Genomic DNA, 20,839 nt, shown 5'->3' with positions numbered 1-20,839 from the left:
TCATATTTACAATCAAAACAGTATCAACAATTTTCTTAACCTACAAAGTAAAAATATAAATAAAGTTCAAGTGCACAGATGCTTATTTAAGATTTAAGTTGGCGTCTGGTAGATAGTACCGGTGAACCCCAGAGCTGGTACTTTCCTCAACGAATAAGTATCGCAATACAGCGAGGAAATGCTACCAGCGTTAAAAGTACACTGCCACAGGGACCAAACTTTTTAAATTTGTTTTGATTTTCTTTTAAATTATTTTTATTAAAACAAAATTATTTTTTTATAAAATGTGCAACCGAACAATCTTCAACAACATAATACTTAAAGATTAACTACAGAGAGAAAAAGGTAACCAAATCAACTGAATGATAAAAGCGAAAATTGTCTACCTTTACCCGAAAACCCCAAAAAGACCACACAATAACCCAAACAGACAAACGCAAGAATGGATGCTGAACATAGTGGCTCTATCGGAAAATACAACCAACCAACAAAGCTGTTTTCAACCACAGCCCGGTGTATAATTTTGCGTATCTACCGTAAAATGGACTCGCGAACGGACAATTACGGTGGACGGTCCATTTCACTTACAATTCCAGGCTCGACGTCCAGTAGTGAGACATCGTTGCAAGTTTCAATTGAACTAATTTGCCTTTAACTTTCGGCGTGACAGTTTCCATGTGATTGAATTTTTAGGACGGACAATAACTAGTGATGATATAGGTTAAATTTAAATATAGGTTAATTTTAGTGAGTTTTAGAGGTGATGTTAGTTGTTTCGACTATGTATTTGCTTGTTGTTTCCATGAGAATGTAAGTACGTGCTCCTATTTCACCATGCCTCGTGCTGATAGAGGACAAATATTTGTTTTAATTTATGAAAATTGGTGTGAAAATTTGGTGTAATGGTTGAAGCTCCTTATAAACGTTGTGTAAAACAAAAAACTTGGCGATTCAAAAGAGTGGCGGAGAGTTTATTGCAAGTTCTTCTCTTCAGCTCTATGCCCTTGATTTGAGAACTGGCAGTAAATGTAAAATTAGAAGCATTTAATTTATATTTCTTTTTTGACGTTCATAAGTGTACATTGTGCTACCTACATGAATAAATGATTTTTTACTTTGACTTGACTTGACTTAGTATAAAATAAGAATTAATTATGATTTGGACATTTGTTTTGTTAAAGATTATTTTATTAATTAAAGAATATTCTCTTATTATAAAACTCGTGTCTATACTTTAAAATAACAACTACAAAACAAGTTTTACGTCGCATTGAAATAACGTTTCCGCAAACTTTTCTATTTCACATACGATTTTTCTGCGAGGACACTAACAAACCGCCAAATTGACAGTTACCACAATGAACAAATACACGCCATTCAAGGGGACTAAAAATACTGTCACCTGTCACTCCGTCCGGGGATAGAGTGGAGTGAGGCTTCAGAGGTGACATGAAACAAAATGCGGTGACGTTTCACTGCGGCAGTTTTAAAATGTCACTCTCTAGGTTGTCATTGAAATTGGACATAACATAGAGCAGACAGGGTGAGGCTGGAAGGCAGGAAGAGTGGTTTTCCGAGATTTGTATTATCATTTGTATATGTCACGTTATTATTATAAATCCTACAGCAGACCACACTGACAGAGTTACGTTACGTTACGTTATAGTTAAATGAAAAAAAGAGGTAGAAATTACAGTTTTTTGTTTTTTTTTTTGTTTTTTTTTTCGTTTTTCGTTTTTTGAGCCTCCAATATACGTAACAATTACTTTATATAGGATAATTATAAATTTACAAAAAATATTTTCCTTTAATCATCAAATAATAACTTTTGAAGTAACTTTTTGTTCCAAAGCTTTTTTTTTTGTTAGAATGTGTTATTTCTAGTATTTACTGTCATATTGTCTTGTTGTTAAAAAATGAGCGCAGTATGTTGTTTTATGTATTGTGACTATATCTATCAAAGCCCGTAACATGCAATAATACATTACTATGTTATGGGTAAGAACACCATTTATAAAAAAATCAATGGTGCTAGAACCTTTTTAGGTCTGGGCCTCAGATATCATGATCATTTGTTACTCTAATAGGCAAGTAGGAAAAACACCATTTTAGTATCAATTATATTGTCTGAAATTAATATTTCAAAATCGACTTGTATCAGGCCCAAGAAGACTGAACTTTTTTTTGCCAATAGAAAAAAAACTACATTATATACTATACGATATTATCTTAATTATTCCATAAAAATATTAAGTCATCAAGCCCACTCGCGCCCATAATTACGTTATAAGCGTAAATTTGTAATTCATCGTTTATGTAATGTTCGCATTACGTAAAAACCATATTGAGTTGCATCAGTGGCACGTGAATTGCGTAATTACAGCGGGGCAAACTTGTAATTAATTTACGCCGGTTAAACTCACGTATTTTCGGCAAACAAATATGCGGCGACGGACGCTACACTCGACTCGATATTAACTTTATAAACGACACCAATATACCTAGCGAAATTGACCTAACGAGTTTACGCGCCAGCTTCATCACTTAGCTTACGTTACACATTCCACTACCTACCCCTACATTGCTAATTTTCCTGTTAATTCACTAGACTATAATAGAGTTAACATAATCATTTTTTCGTCGGTTAAGTTGTAGTTGATGTAAAAAGTATAAATATATTCTTTCGGCTAGTAACGTGAGAAAATCAGCATGGGGATTATAAAAAAATCTTCAATTCTTTCCTATTTGAAAATCTGAGACAGTACCATAAAGTAGTTTGTTATTACTATCGTCGCTATTGCTATATATATTATGTTATTAATATAATATATTATATTATCGCCATCAGCCCCAACAAAAGGAAAACAAATATAGGACGTTGTATTTTTTTTAAAGACAGGCAATCCATCTCCGAGTTGGTTCGCAAGTACGACGCTGATCTTCTCTTATCTTTTCCTTTTTTTTATTTTTATTTGCAGTTTTGACCGTTTTTACAATAAACAATTCAATATTTGATGATTGAAAATATATTTGATGTGCCAACAAGAATATATTTGAATTAAATGTCTCAAAGTATCAGCAGTATATATGATTCCGATTCTGTCAGTCGTATCACTTCACAAACAAAGTTATGTGATAAGACATATTTTAAATCTTTGATAGTAAATTATCTGAACGTCTGTAATCAATACATTCAATTGCGATTTTACTAATGTTATAAAAAAAGAACACTAGAAGTTTTTGAAGAAGTTCTGGATTGAAAGTAATTAAAGGAGGTATTACGCCTACAAACCAATAATTTGCTTAAATGTTGGGGATTTATACAAACATACCTATTCGTTCGTTCCTATCTGTCACTGCAAGCTAAATAACAAATCAAAACACAAGTACTTTAACAAAGCAATGTTTTTTCTAGAAAGCTTTTCAGTGAGAAACCCTATCGCCTCTCAATTCGAGTCTAAAGCTTCTCTAAACAATACAACCCTTAACAATGATAGGTCTAAGTACTAAAACTCCACAGAAAACGTGTTCCCCGTAAAACAATTGTTATTTCACATGCCGAGGCTCTTTGTAAAGTTAGGAAATGTTTTAATCAAAATTTACAACGAAAAAGTTATATCAGTGATAAAATGTATATTTTTTTCATCAAATCTACTTCAATCACACTTCTTGGGTCGACCATTGGCTGAGGAGACGTGCATACGGTCACAGGTCCCGACTTTCTTTGATGTTATAATATTTCTAGTCTGTATTACTATTTTCTTTGAATTGTGAGTGAACATTCAAATAAATATATACGAGCTCCTTCAACTGTATGATACAAGGCAAAGTGGCAGGTAGAAGGAGACCTGGCCGCAGACGCACGTCTTGGTTGAAAAACTTAAGACAATGGTTTGGTCAAAGCACCAAGTCATTGTTTAGAAGCGCGGCATCCAAAATTAAACTAGCTATAAGAAGAAGAAGAAGGTTCAAATAAAGTTGTTCGGACTAATACCTGCAGCTGAGTTTCATTATCGGACATCAAGGAGGAATACAAAATACCATCCGTATCACCTCGACGTCCTTCGTTCCACAACTGATCGTTTCTTAGGGCAGTTTTGGCCGCGACCACCACATTGTGAAACCAGCTGCCCACTTTGCCCGCACAAAGTATTTCCAAACCAATTTGATTTGGGTCCTTCAAGAGAACAGCGTACCAATTCTTAAAAGGCTGGCAACGCATTTGCGAGCCGTCTGGATGTGAGTGTCCATGGGCGGCGATATCACTTAACATCAGATGAGCCTCCTGCCCGTTTGCCTCCTATTACATTAAAAAAAATCCCTGGCCATGACTGCTACAATGTATTCAAAAAGACGTGTTGTCTATATATTAAAGTTAAGAATATAAAAGTTAGGTATAAAAGTAAATACCTACAGTAAGTAGCTTTAACAATTTGTGACAATACAAATTTTGATAAACATCTCCTTATTCACCATAGTGTTCGTCAATTTAATATTTAAATAGTCTAAATAATATTGAATCACCAAATAACAGACATTTCTAAGAATCTGTGAGAATATTTGAAATACCAACGTAGCGCCCTTTCATTATTCATCTCAAGTGTCTGGTAGTTTTGACATCATTAAAATGTTTTAGGTATTATGACGTAAAAGTATTTGTGTATATTTTAAAGATTACCTTATGTATATAGAGTATATATAGAATGACAATCATTCATGATTCTAATTCAATAATTAATTATAATATAAACCAACCAAAAAAATATACAAATACCAACGATATTTAGTCGATACCAACTCCGGGGAAATAAATACAGATAATGCAATTTTTTGACATCCAACACCTTTTGTCTTCAGTCACCGTGACCACGCACGCTGTAAAGCACGCGAAACGTCGGATAAATTTAAAATAATGTTAAATAATTGTAAATTTATAATAATACATAACTAATATCATATATAATATATATACATATATAATTAATCCGGTTAAAAAGTTTTTTCTTTATAATATACAATTAATATATACTTAAGGCAGCGTATAATCCGGGTTTGATTTATGGCGAAAAAGTAATTGCTTTGATAGGCACTAATGGCCTACCGGGACGGAAGTATCATTTAGTTCGCACATTCTATGAAATGGTTTGCCAATATTAGCTAAAATAGTGAAATCGTTACAAGCGTTAAACTTAGTTTCTTGAAATAAAGTTGCAGCTATCTCCTCAAAAGACACAATTTCCTTTTGACATTTTCACGACTGTTACAATAAAATACATTGTCATACAGTCACGTATTCTTCACATTTATAGCTGTTCAGTTTCAGGTTAATGGTTCGAGATGGAGAATACTGCAATTTAATACTAGAAAATTATACTATAAAATTGTCAAAGTAAATCGCGGCACATAAACTATCGTTTGAGAAAACGATTGCGTCAGCTGCATTATTTATATTTAAATATTTTTTCCATGATATTCGTAAGTATGATAAATTCAAATAACAGACACATTTTTGCATATATTTTACGCGTGATATTTTCTTATAGGGAAGCAAACGGGCAGGAGGCTTGATGTTAAGTGATACCGCCGCCCACGGACACTCTCCATGCCAAAGGGCTCGCGAGTGAGTTGCCGGTGTTTAAGAATTGGTACGCTCTTTTCTTGAAGGACCCTAAATCGAATTGGTACGGAAATACTTCATTCAGTTGTTGAATTCAAGCATTCTCTCAAAAAAAAATATCCCAGTAAAGTTCTCCGATAGCATTGAAAAAATTACACCACCTCATTAGGCTTAGCCATTGGCTTCAGCGTGTGACTCACAACCTAGTATAGTGCGTTGAAATCACGGCTGCACATCTAATGAACTTTCCTTTCGCTGTATTTTAATACTTCGCCTGGCTCGCGCTTGGATCCAAAAATAGACACTTATGAAAAAATTATAGAGAACCAGATATGCCACTGGTTCTTTCTTTTAAACCTTAGATCTCTTGGAGACATCCCCTATAGGTAGGTATATTTATTTATTCACAACTTAGGACTATAGGACTTACGAGGTTAGTCTTAGTCTCACCTGTGATATGCTGATTTAAACTAAAAATTTATTTTTCGTATTATTATAATTAATAGCTTTAAAATGGCACGTGGCTATGGTATAACGTCCTACAAGCATCTTGCTAAATAAAATAACAAAATGAGTGGCGTGTTAATTGGCAGATCTTCTCTCCAGTTCTACGCCCATAGGTTTGAAAATTTTCATTTATTTTAATGTTCGAATCATTTGATTATCTTAATTTACCTACATTGTCTTACTTAAATGAATATTTTTTTATTTTATTTGTTGTATTCCATACACAGTTTGAAACTGAAGTTTTTAGTTAAAAATGTAGTTGCCAATGGAAATGTTATAGTGACATCGTGCATACTGGGAACATTATTCAGGAAAGCAGCAGCCAATCGAAAACTTTGAGACGTGATCTCAAACTAAAAGTAGGGGTTGAAACGATACGTTATTAAAAAACTTTGCGACATCAGGTGGCAAAAAAGGAAATAAATTGAAATTCATTGTATGAATTCCAGATTTGGTGGCGATTTCGACTGAAAAATGTAAAATTATCTTCAAACATGTCTTCGGTTTCCGCGTTTTCGCTTAGATACCAATGTCACTTTTGCGGGGTTGACTTTTAGTCCAGTCAAATTATGGCTAAAAACAGGTTAAATAAACATGAGCGAACACAGTTTGGGGATTTTGAGGATCGATAGGGGGATGTATTCTGAGCATAAATTCCAATTTGAGGGGTTGTACTGAGGTCAGCTCAAGGTCATTTCGATGGAAACGCGTTTAACTCGATATCTCGAGAATGGTTAGTGTAAGGCGAAAAATTATAGAAACCTTTTCTTTTCCCAACAAAATTTACTAACTTTTTATCTGAAACTTTTTTTTATAACATTAATATTTTTCAAGTTATTACTCCCGCAAGGCAAAAATTTTACTTTTTTTTCTATTTTTCGTGGTTTTCTCCCCAACCATTCAATTTTATTAAATTTTACCGATCATCGAAGTGTAGATCTTTTAATTGTGAACAATTTTGTTCTCAAACTTTTTTCTGTAATGCCAATACCTTCGTAGTTATATATTACTTTACCGAGCGAAATGCGCGCCATTGTCGCAACGGGTATCCACAGATAAGTTTTTAGGCAACGAGAGCAATAAGACTAGATTCATCTCACTACTGAAAACGGTTCTCATTAAATCAGACATAGAGGTGGAGCAAGCCGTAGAGGATGCGGATGGTCTAATTATCAGTACGGCTAAGAGAATTTCGCAGGAGTATAGTGCTGTGGTTGTTATTGGTGAGGATGTGGATTTGCTGGTTTTGCTGACTGCAACAGCCGGCGCGTGCAACAACATTTACTTGAGAAAACCTGGCCGAGGCAAATCGACGGACGCTACACATAGCTCATACTGCCTCAAACCGATATATGGGCCGAATGCCGCAAAAACCATGCACGCGATTAGTGGTTGCGACACAACGTCGGCACCATTCAACCTAGGCAAGATGAAAACAATGACCGCATAAAAAATATATTTAAAAAAATGAATATAAAAAATGGCAGGCAGTGGGAGGGTTAAATTAGAATCCCTTCTTCCTACCTCTGATGCGGCATTTTTCCACTCTTTGAGGTGTTTCTACCAAGTTCAATACTGGCTGGAAAATTATCTGAAACCCGAGGAATGGGGCTGGCGTCGCACCCCCCGTGGATTGCAGGCGATAGCGATGTCATTGAAACCAGCTCCGGATAATTTACTGAGATCGATTGCGCGCAAATGCAAAACCAAATGCGGCAAAGCGTGCGGATGCAGAAGGGCCGGCCTCTTTTGGCACAATGTGTGAAACAGTTTTAATTGTTAATTTCCTCCTTACCCAAATTTACCCAAATAAAATACCTAATTTTAAATAGTTTAATCGATTGACCTTTTTATATTGCGACAGTGGCGCGGATTTCGCTCGGTAAAGTAATCTATAACTCCGAAGGTATTGGCATTACGGAAAAAAGTTTGAGAACAAAATTGTTCACAATTAAAAGATCTACACTTCGATGATCGGTAAAATTTAATAAAATTGAATGGTTGGGGAGAAAACAACGAAAAATGGAAAAAAAGTAAAATTTTTGCCTTGCGGGAGTAATAACTTGAAAAATATTAATGTTATAAAAAAAAGTTTCAGATAAAAAAGTTAGTAAATTTTGTTGGGAAAAGAAAAGGTTTCTATAATTTTTCGCCTAACACTAACCATTCTCGAGATATCGAGTTAAACGCGTTTCCATCGAAATGACCTTGAGCTGACCTCAGTACAACCCCTCAAATTGGAATTTATGCTCAGAATACACCCCCCTATCGATCCTAAAAATCCCCAAACTGTGTTCGCTCATGTTTATTTATTTCGTAATTTGACTGGAGTATTTAAGCAATTCATAACTGACTTGTGAATGCATAATAGACCAGTGCAGATAGCCTTTAAAAATAATAAAAAGTGAAAAAAATTACAGTAGGATGAAACCCATTAGAAAAGCAGGGGAATATGATCAAAATGAAAGGAAAAATAAATTACGGTCGATCTGAGGTCGGGAAGGGGTAGGGGGGGAGTTTTAAGGGTAAAAAACGGTTTATCTCGATTTCCGGCAAAACTAAAAGTCCTATCGAAGAAAACTAAATGGCAAAGTTGTAGGTAATAAAAAGATCTAAAACTTTTGTATTCACACATTTTTCACATAACCTCAAAATTTATGTGAAAAATTAAAAACACCAACTTTTTGGTTTTTTATTTCTATCTTTTACAAAAATTTATTTTTTTAAACGAAATTTGGTGAAAACTTACCTTATTATGTCCCAAATATACTGTAATTTATTTGATTAAAAATATTTATTTTTTCACCTTATTTTGAATTAATATCGAAAAAACACCCTAATTTTCAATCGAAAATTCTGACGTCAAAATTTCAGCTTTTTTCAAAAAGTTGGTGTGCTTTCAGTTCGTTGAAATCTCTACTTTCCTATGGTAAAAAAATATATATATATTACCATAGTAAATCTTCTCAGAAAATGCAAAAAATCGTATGCAGTAACGCCCAGACCCGTCATCCCCTTCCCTACTTCTCTTTTTTTAATTTACTTACAATTATCTTGTGGACGCCGCGCCGGTGGCATCGTCGGTATATGATAGACGCAAACGGTCAGAAATCGAACACCATTTGCGTTTGCTACAACCATTAAGTCATAGAGGTATGTCATGATTAACGAAAAATATTTCTCATTTAATAGTTTATCGGTTTGAACGACAACGTGTATACATTAAAATAATACATTACAGTAATAAAATGAACTATTTACGTAAATTATTGCCTAACCGCTGTGTATAAATCAAAACTAATAATCATATTGTTTATTGGATAAATATTGGATATATATGTCAGGGAATGTTAGGATTAACAGGAAATGATCGACCATTGATTTTTATAGTTGCTTTGCGATTGAAATTTCGTCTATTACTTTTAATGATTATTTATTCTAATTCGATTTCTTTTGTTATTATTTAAATGTTTCATAGTTTGAAATCTTTCGTTTACTCAACAAATAAAAGTACGATTATTATTACGACCAATTAAAGAAGAACAAATGCTTCGAGTGGGGTCGAGGCGCCATCTTGACTTTTGACAGTGCGTATAGGGAATGCAGGATAGTTCTGAATGAATATTCAGTGGAGTATTGTGGTGATGAGACGTTACACCGAGTTGGGTCTTGTATATTGTGTTGAAACCACTGCTTGAACAAATTAAATAATATGAAGTAGATAAGTTATACCATTGAGTATATACCAAAATCTAGTAAATCTTAGAAATCTCTGAATTATATTTAGTTTCATTATTGTATTCTTTTATTTAATAATTTTTTCATCATAAATCATTTCGGTTTTTACGTAAAATATTATATTTTTCACATTAGCTGAAAAATCATAGAAAACTGCACAACTGCACTCGTTTTAACAAGTAAAGTCGACTATCAAAAGCTCGATCTTTTAATTAAACTATGTAAATATTAAACTTTATTAGCTTCGACTCTTGTTTGCTATTTTTATTGACATTAAAATGAGGGTTAATGAAAATTGATTATTTCTAGGTATTGATGTTCTAGATAGATTGCATTTTGAACCATCAAAAAGCTTAAATAATATTTGGTACGTAAATGTATCTCCCTCAAACTCTTTACTTCCTCAGGTTTTTTTAACTTCCTAAATAGCGAAGATTCGCCCCAGGAGTACACTCAGAAGCAAGCTCTCTCTTTAAAATTTTAATTAGTATGATTAATTTATTGTATTAAATTATGTTACACGTAAGTATTTAATAAATAGTAAATATCAAATTTCCTATCATCTAAAATCACCCTAGACAAATTACAGTAGCAATCAGTACAAAATCCTAAATATCAATAGCACTTCTATAAATCTTTTCTATTTTCTGCATCGAATGTTATACATTGCAAATTCCGAGACAGTTCAAATGAATACCGGGAGCTTCATTATTTACAATTCAAATTTCATACGTAAAGAGATCTCAAAATGTAATTACATTTGCATATGTAAATAAATTGAAGTGTCGCAAAAATGCACTTAATGAAATTGCAGATATGTATTACTAGTGTATTACGATTGAATTGCATTTTCTATGTGCTTTTTTCATTTACATTTTTACACTTCTATAATTACGTAATATGTTGTGGTGCAACATATCTGATGTTTGCGATTCTTACTGACAACTATGAACAGAATAGCAGTATCATTTGCGTTTTTGCACTTCTTGCTTACCTTATTTAATTTTTTTTTCTCACAGTTGTTGCCTAGAAGAGTTCGCTCGAAAGCTATAAGGCCAGTTGCCCTCCTTTTAATTTAATTATGTCAATTGTATTATATTTCTGCAACGAAGTGTTAATAAATAAGTAAATATAAGTCCAAAGTACCACGACTATTTGTTCCAGGCAGTAGTTATGCGCGTTATAAAGAGCCTTAATAGCGCTTTGTTGTGAAATGCCGGGCGTTGAGGTGATGAGATTTAGTTGCAAGTATTCGTACAGTTTTTCGGACCATTCCTGATCCAATAGAAAAATGTTTTACTTATATGTATCCGTGTCTATCTAGGTAACTACTTTTAAAGTTGTTTTCCATATATCGTGGTTAGAATGGCGCTGCTTGACCCTTCCAATCGGAAACAAAACAGTTTCAGTGTCAAATTCAACCTCTCAGAATATCTATTATTTTTTTAATTGTAAGAAAGTAGAAAAAATTTTTTTAAAGATAAATGTCTGCACTGAAAACAAGATTTAAATTTAATTTTCTCAAGCAAACAAACTCAAAGATTAAAAACTTCTTAGATATCAGCTAAATTACTGGCAACTTTCTTTAAATATCGGATTTTTAAGAATCACGTAAAATATTGCTAAGTAACGCAACTTAAAAGGTGTTCAATTTCCTATCTACACCCTTTTATTCCACGCCCTGTACAATTTCGCCGCGCCTTAAAGTGCTACAAATTCATATTATAAATGCATAAATAGGGCTTCTATACTTTAGTCTAAAAGCTCTTTTGTGCTGCCTTAGCTAAGTATTTAAATACATTGCCTTAATTTTTTTTAAACTTAGTGACTAGAAAGATCGTGGTTCTGGCCTCAGAATTCTTCATCTGTTTTCTTGCTGACCATTTAACAAGACGTATGTGGTCCTCCTGAACATGATGCCTAGACGTCTGGATAGACCTCGACTATTAATTGTGAAAAGTGTTAATTAAATGTTCTAAAGCAATTAATTTCAATAAAATACGATTATTAATTCAATATCAAGACGGCAGCTTAAAAGCCGTGACAAGACAAAGAAACTGGCGATCCGCCAACCCGATTCATATATAAGCCGTCTTAGTTTCTACGAAAGGATATGAAAATGCCGGAAAGTGCAACGATCACAGATATTATTTAAAACGACAATAACGAAAGTTTTCTTGTTTGAAATCGTTGAAGTTGAAATTAAAATTGTAACACAAGAACTAAAAGATATCTTTAACATTATTATGATACACTAATTTTTGTAACATTCTAAACTGAACTTACAAAAACTCATATTCAATCAAGTATAATATGATGTTAAAATTGGTTTTAATGTATTATTTTTTGTAAAGATACGAACTGATAAAAGACGATTTCAATCAAATTTGCACACCGTGTGCAGTTTGATCTAACTTTAAAGATAGCAGCTTACATATATCCTACACCATCCTATTACATAAGCTCCAACTTCTAGGGATACGTGGTGACCTTCATCGCTGGTTTTGTTCATATATAACAAATCGTAGACAGGCGGTTGCGGTTGGCAGTGCTAGAAGTGACTTTGTTCGTATAAGTTCTGGAGTCCCTCAAGGATCTATATTGGGTCCCCTGTTATACAATGCATATCTTTATGACATAAATAGTACCATTAAAGATTCAAATTACCTTATGTTCGCTGATGATAAAAATCGCTGTTCGCTGATGTCACAAAATTCAGGCCGACCTAAATAACCTTTCCAATTATTATAGACAAAATCGAATATCGGTTAATGTTTCTAAATGTGTCAAAATAACATTCACCAGAAAAAAAAACAAAATTAACTTTAGCTATCATATTAATAACAAATCTGTAAAAGAAGTAGATTGTGTTCGTGACTTGGGTATATGGTTAGACTATAAAATGACGTTTAATAACCATATTGACACAATAGTTGACAAGGCCTATAAGCAGCTTGGTTTTGTAAGACGTGTTAGTGAACATTTTCATGATGTCGACTGTATGAAAGTGCTATACTATACATACGTAAGAAGTATTCTCGAATATGGTTGCTCTGTTTGATCACCTAGTTACACTGTACACAAAGAAAAAATTGAAAAGATCCAAAAAGACTTCATAAAATTTATCTCCTATAAGACCTACAATAAGTTTAATACATATAATGACGCGTGTGAACATTTTAAAATTAATACTTTAGACTCTCGACGAAAAACAACGAAAAACAATATGATTTATTGCTATTACATGACATCATCTCAAATAAAATTAATTGTAGCTCCCTTCCCTAGAAAAATTGCCCTTCCTTGTTCCTGCCTACCAGACTCGTAATCGTGCTTTGTTCCATGTTCCTCACATTAACACTAACTATGCAAGGAACTTAGTTTTGTATCGCGCAGCCCGGACATACAACGACCAATATTTAAGCCTTGACCTGTTTAAGCTGTCGCGGAATATGATTAAAAGAAGTATTAAGAATATCCATAGCGCAAAATCACCTGCATCATGAGCATACCCCACATACACACCTTCACGTACTTACCCTCACTTTTACACCATCATACAACACAACCAAATTAGGTACCACTTAGATAAACGTATTGAATAGTTTTTATTTGTTTGTTTCCTTTTATAAATTCTTGAACAATTTTGTAGTTAAATGTATTATTATGTAATCCATATTTGGCTATATTTTTAATGTAACTGTTTGCTATTGTATATAATTTATGTTAGCTGTAGGTTTACAAAATAAATAAATAAATAAATAAATAAATAATTATATTGTACGTGTGTATGTCACTGAACTCCTTTTAAACGGCTACACCGATTTGAATTATTTTTTTGTATGAGTTTGGGTGGAGCCCTAGATGGTTTTAGATTAAAAAATCAGCCCGGCAGATGACGCTGTAGTCGCTACTTTAATACTTGTTGAATATCCTAATCGCTTGAAATATCATGCAGGACAACGTCTGTCGGATCCGCTAATATGATTATAAAATATTAATAAAACTGATTTAAAATTGACGTAAGCGACATACTTAAATTATACGTAATCAGTTTGATAAATATTAGATGAGATCCTAATTAACAATGATATGTGATCAAAATTACTGCGCATTCTATTAAAAATATGATTTTTTGTACTTTTCCTCGAATATTAAGCATGATTCGGAGATACCCAACAGCACGTAGCGATAAAATACAATGAAGAAAGAATATAAAGTCGAATCAACTCCACCTGCAAACAGCACATCTTGTGAATAATAAGTCTGACGTTTCATTGTAACAACTGTGCAAAAATACAGATTCAAATACATTTTTTATTCTATTTGAGTTACTAAGCTAAAGTATGATTTATGTTTCATAAAGACATAATTTTATTTGCCTGCAACGTTGAGTTGAATGGTGGCAAGAATTCGCCGGTAAATATGTAATGAAATTCATTGTTATTGAAGTCATTATATACATAATTATTATATGTACAGTACATAAATAATACGTAGGTACACTTACAATAATATAAAAGTGAAATTTAAATAATTGTAAAATAAATGCCTTAAAACATTGATTATTCGCTTATAATTAAATTAAAACAAATGAATATTATCGCCATTAAACAATTGAACGTCTATATCTAAGTTACTTCTACATGTATAGCAGTTGCTCTGAAATACTATCCCCCTTATGTCTAAGTGGGAATACGAATACTGACCTTCCCCTAATAGCATTTCAAGTAGTCATTAACCCTGTTTACTCGAGTCAAGTAGAAGTTCTCACTTACCTAAATCTTCAGCATCTTCAGTCCACTCTCCAGTCCCCAAGACCAAACTTGCCGACATCAAAACCACTAAAACGCACCTTAACACCATATTCATTAGTCTCTCTTTCCAATATCCAGTTCAAAGAGGCAATTACCGTTGAAACTAATTCACGTAAAGGGATATCGTTTTCGTAAAAAAAAATTTACTCCAAAACCGGATTGTCCATTGAGCGCACGATTTCTCGTGACCTTCATTATCTATTGTCAATGGTCTTTCAATTGAACGATGAGCCAGCACTATCGAAGTCTTTTAACACAGTTTAATCAGTACGACCGTTTATTGAGACCACAACGACCTTCTAATTCAGCATTTGTAATGGGCGTTTATTCTCGAGTCATCGAATTAAGTTAAAACGAAGTTAATTTGGTGTTTAATCCTGTTCACACAATACAAGCGTTATATAGTGTAATGTAACGCACGGCTTCACTAGGGTCCCGGCTTAATATCCCAATGAATTATTCAAGACTCTTTTAGCAACCGTGAACACTCGACGACAAATGGACACCTGGAACAAAGTACATAGACCCATTTATACTCGCAGTACATTTTGACAGCTAATAATATAAAATTTACTGGATAATATTGACTGGACAAAAGTGATATAATAAAAAATAAAAACTGTTTATTCATTTTAAGTACATATGCATTACAATGTGTAAGATTTGGGAACCCTTTTAAGTAAGAAATACCTGTGTCAGGGTTCCCAGCTCTTCCATAGCAAATTTAAGTATAAATTCCTTAAAATATTTCTTATATATAATTGAATTACATCTTTTATTTTATTTACTTTTCAACTGTAATCAACACGCCTTAATGCATGAGTGATTGTATGGGTGCAAATGTGTAAGTGAGTGAGTGAGTCAGTGAGTGAGTTAAATCATAATAGACTTGTGAAAAAGTTTTTGTAAAATTTAATATTTTTTGCTGACTTCAAGGCGAAGACTATTGTAATTTTTACTGTGCGCTTAAAAACGTCTACAAACAAAGCTTTAAACATAAATGCACTTATTGCAGCATTTATTTTACAAATTACGTTTTATCTTTAGTTTTTTTCAATATTTCTACGTAATACGGCAGCTTTAAATCTAAATATCATATTTCAGAATTAAGTAAGTAAGCATTGCGTGAAATATGAGAGCCCGAGGAACCTATTGAAGCCTTATTCTTCGCTTGTCCCGAGTGCTTATATTTATTTAAAAGGGAATTCTGCGAAAAATTTAACAAAAGCTTTCAAGAAGTAAATCCTTCATCAAAGTAAGGCAACGACCCGTGCCGAGTGCTAATGTTATTTAGAAGACATCGGGTCTGTATAGCTTTTAAGATATACTTAAAAATCGTATAAAGAAAATGAACTTCGAAATCTATAACGTCAGTACACATCCTTCAATCACAAAATATAATTTGGTGTATAGTTTCAGTACAGAACCTGAATGGTTATTACATAATTTATTTAAACTATTTCATTCAACTTGCTTAATATGTTAGACATTTCGTTTACTAAAACCTTAATTTAACAATCAAATATACAGTATATACAAGTTTCTTAAACTATATAATATTAGTGCTATAGCCTACAGCAAATACATAAAAAATAAATCAGTGGCGCTACAACCTCATTAGGTCTTGACCTCAGATTTCTGAGTCTGTTTCATGATAATTTTTAAATCTAATAGGCAAGTAGGTAATCAGCCTCCAGTGCCTGACACACGCCGTCGACTTTTTGGGTCTAAGAACTGTCGGTTTCCTCGCGATGTTTTCCTTCACCGTTCGCAAATGTTAAATGCGCACATTGATAGAAAGTCCATTGGTGCACAGCCGGGGATCGAACCTATGACCTCAGGTATGAGAGTCGCACGCTGAAGCCACTAGGCCGACACAGCAAATATATTCCGGTTCAAGAAGTCGTTACTTATTGTTTTATTTTGTTATATTTTCTTACAGGGTTAAACGAGCCTACGCGACGCCAAAACAGGGCAGTCATCTCAGCTTATAGATAACCATTTTAGTGGATGTGTTGCCGGTCTTTGAGGGAGGAGTACACTCTAACTTTGAATAGTTGAAAGTCTTATCTTTCAGATCTACCTATCAGACCCCCACCGGGAGTCTATTGTAGTGAACTAGGAAATAGTTCGCAGAAGAAAGTGTCTTGTGAACCGGACTGTGTAAGACTACCAGCCATCAGGGTCATCATTCATCATTATTTGATTTATATGAGATATATTCCAACAGAGAAAACAGTCAAATTTATATCGTAATCGGCTATTTACAATTATGTAATAAGATAAATAATATTGACAGTTATAAATAGTTTTTTTTAAATATGTGTCATCATCTCAATTTATTTTCCCGTAAATACGGTCTGAACTTTTAAGTCATAACGATTATGAACTCAAAGATACTTTAAATTTCATATTACATAATACATAAGCACTTAAATATATCCTATTTTTAGCTTCGCCTTGTAGTCAAGTAATAAAGTAGAATATTGTACGCGGTGGTACAATTACTGCGGTTTCTCTGTCTTTGAATACCTTACTTCCTATTGTAGCTGTTATTAACCCGGCTTCATATATTGTTCTAGTAATGATTACTTTTGTATCATATTTTACTTTTATTGTATTAAGACATTGTATTGTAACATGTAACATTTCCATTAGTATGTATTTGAATTATCAAAATACTTGTGTTGAAATTCATTTCTAAATATAAATTTTTATCCAAAAAAATATAATTTAATTAAAATTACGCTAATTATGCTGCACAGTATTTTGATAGAGCATAAAATGTAATGTACATAAAAAAATGTAACCTTATCTAAAGGTATGCCCTGTCTCTTTCGACACGATGTAAGCATAATTTGACAGAAAGAGACTAATGAGGTTATTCATTAAAATAAAAGTATAATTTTTATAAACAGTGTAAGCATAGAACTGTAATATATAGATAAAATCTGTTCATAAAGTTACAAAGAAAACATGTTACGAAAGAAAACATAACAACAATCAAATAAATTATGGTAATTTAAAAGGCATTAGAAGATTACAAAGATTACATTAAACTTTCTGTGACTGTCATGTTCGCTGTGATTACTTGGTTAACATTTGTATATTATCAGAGAGTGAGCTCGTGGTTGAACGTTAAAATCAAAATTTATGTAAAGAAAATATGGTGAACCAAACATAAAATTAAGTAAATGTATATAAGAATATAAAAAAAAATATTTTATACAATATTGTACACAAAGTATCCTTTGAAATCTGATGACTACGATACTGCTACGAAAATGGCTACGGGGTAGCAGTTACAACGTATGCGATACGATCGCCCTCTACGGCTCAAAACATAATAAAATTCCACGTAACACCACAATCAAAATCAATTAATAGTTTTTATTAAATTGTTTCATGGGTTGGTATTTTTTCTAGTCTACCAATTGTGTACGAGGCGGAAACAGATTTGAGTTCAGCCCTGCGATTCTGTAACTCACTTTTCGAACTCACACAGCGGTTTTCGCATCGGCGGTCGCTCTCAAATCAGTCGTGAAGCAGTCATTTTATGATTTTGCATTCTGAAAAGCTTGGGAGCTTGTATTTTATTGTTTAGAACGTCATTGCGACCCATAAAATGAATTTGTCGGCGGGAATCGAACCTTGGTTCCCAGCCAAAGCGCTGCTACGGCAAATGGTGTTTAGGAACAATTATTGTGAAATTACGTTAAAAATTGTAAACTAAACGTATTAACATATATACTGCAATTTTAAATCATATTAACCAATCCGAAATTTCAATTTATTTGTCGATATTATGTAAAAACTGTAACGATATAAATTTATAAGAGAAGTAATTTAATATTCCTGCCAGAGTTTCATGCTTTTAATAATTTTATACGTAATATTTAGTTCGGTGATTACAAATGAATAACTTTATTTCAATCAAAACATTTATTAACGTATCATCATTACGCGAGGATTATTTTATTTATTTATATTCATACAAGCTTGCCAATGCTCGGCACACAGATACATTGGTAAAAGAACCACAATAAAAAAAAATTAATGTGACAAGCACTTATAGGCAAACATGACCTACTCGGAGAGATAATTATAATATGAAACAAAAGAATTACTTAACAATACAATTAAAATTACAAAATCTAAACAAAAATAGATTTTCCCAACTCGTTTATCAGAATGCTCAATCTGGACATCGGGGAGTTTTGGCCAAGACGCGTTCTCCGGAAAAAAGAAAGGAGCCATAAATACTGCTTTCCTGATTTTTTTATAGTATGCATACTTGATAGGTTTTATCGAATAATATTAAAATGAAACAAACTATTAATATCTATCTATTGATGTTACAACGTAAATTTTAGAGGTAATTAGAAATTGCGGAATCTATAAATGTGTTGCAATTATTGTTATCTGTTATCTAAGTAAAAATGATGTAATATACTTCGAGTAATAAAACTAATATTAAATATAAACATAAACTAATAATAATAAAATAATATACATTTAAATAAATAACTAAACTTAACATAAACTAAAATATATAATTAAATATATATTATATTTCATTATATATATATCCACGTAATATATATATATTATGTTCATTACTGAAGCATAATAAGAACTATACATTCTTAAACTACATTATTGCAATAATGAGTTTATTGCAATAATATAAATATATATAGAAATAAAAGTTTTCTTAATAAAACTAGCATTTTGTAATTTATTTAACAAGTATTAATATTTTATTAGACTACTAGGCGTGTTTAAAGAGTCTGATAAACGGAGCTACATTCAATACAATTTTTTAGGTTATTTTGTTGTAAATACATGTTTTATTAGTATACAATTACGATCTACCCTTGGATATACAACATATATATTTTCAATGATTGTACGACTATTGTACTGACCTCTTTCATCGTCCGTATAAACATGAAAACACTAACACGTGAAAAAGTTCGATCATATTTAGTTGCGCACAGCACGTTTGGTAAAGTGCGAAGCTCGCGGTTGACTGGCTCTACCCAGTCAATGTATGTCGCCTCCTACCTAGTGCGCGAATCAAGCTTGGTTGCCTTCGCTTCAGGTACAGGTATATAATCAGAACAGTACATCTATTGTATTCAGCGATCAGCGTATGAACATTTTCTATTATGCACGCGTATGTGTTATATTTTAAGTTGACTGTTTAATGTTTTTGAACCAAAAACTTTAATGCTGTGAAATTTAAAACTTATTATCGTCATAATACTTTCCTGTCTGTGGGGATCTACTAGGTATGGGATGCAACCTGTTCAGACACTCTGGCACCTTCCCATCTACATGGAACCAACAACAGAGCTAGTGCGGCTTGTAAAGCGGCTAAAAAAGCATGCAAATACAGGTGTCTAGGCTCCGAATATGATTTTGTTCCATTCGGTGTCGAGAAGGTCCGTGGGGTCCTACTGCAATAAGGCTTTTTAAGGAAATATCAAAAAGGTTTGCCGACATCACAGGAGACGGAAGAGCTGGCAGCTATTCAAAGAACGATGCCAGTATCTTCAGAACCTGGCCTAAAGGGACTCCTTTTAATAATGTATTTTAAGGCTAGTTATTGTTTTTTGTTATATAAATTTATGTAAGCTGTAGGATGACGAAATAAACTTATAAATTGTCATGTATTTTAGATCTAGATGTAGCATTATACTCGTATATGATGTAGTAACCATGTATAGTATTGATATCATAAAATACATTAATACACGTGCTATATATCAATAGAATATATGTGAATACTGTTTACATGTTAACTGTGCTTGAAGTAAGCTCACTCAGTGCCAGCTACATATTAATTGCTGCGAACTGAATTAGCGCATTGACCGTGCCGAGGCTCTCGTTAAACCTTGTCAAAATGTTTTCCAAAATAAATTGTAATTTCGAGAATTGTTCTAGTAGCAACTTTCGTTCTGCCCCGTTTCTATAAAATTTCTAGGTTTATTTGTTATAAAATAATGTAAAATATATATTAAAATAAAACTTATACTCACTTAGATAAACCTTGTACGTGAATTTTACTAAATTAGTTTAGATATATTATATTTATAATAATAATAACCTATATAGATAGAAAACTGCCTGGAGCTACTATACTACCATAATTATA

The 20,839-nt window shown here is 32.8% G+C and overlaps 1 protein-coding gene across 1 annotated transcript in view; it reads right to left on the bottom strand.

Moving 5' to 3' along the window:
* Positions 1–19,722, bottom strand: part of LOC125053714 (hemicentin-2-like) — a 111,293-nt gene extending 91,571 nt beyond the window's left edge. Inside the window, exons 1-2 of the mRNA XM_047655220.1 lie at positions 19,608–19,722; positions 14,641–15,185 (exon numbers count right to left, since the gene is read on the bottom strand). Of these exons, the coding sequence (XP_047511176.1) occupies positions 14,641–14,734 (94 nt within the window). The 5' untranslated portion in view covers positions 14,735–15,185; positions 19,608–19,722. The remainder of the gene's footprint in view (positions 1–14,640; positions 15,186–19,607) is intronic.
* Between the last annotated feature and the right edge of the window lie 1,117 nt (positions 19,723–20,839).

The sequence above is a fragment of the Pieris napi genome, chromosome 1 (assembly GCF_905475465.1).
Source record: "Pieris napi chromosome 1, ilPieNapi1.2, whole genome shotgun sequence".
In the NCBI taxonomy this organism is placed as follows: Eukaryota; Metazoa; Arthropoda; class Insecta; order Lepidoptera; family Pieridae; genus Pieris; species Pieris napi.
Note: the sequence above shows the minus strand (reverse complement) of the source record. Positions and strands in the feature narration are given on the sequence as shown.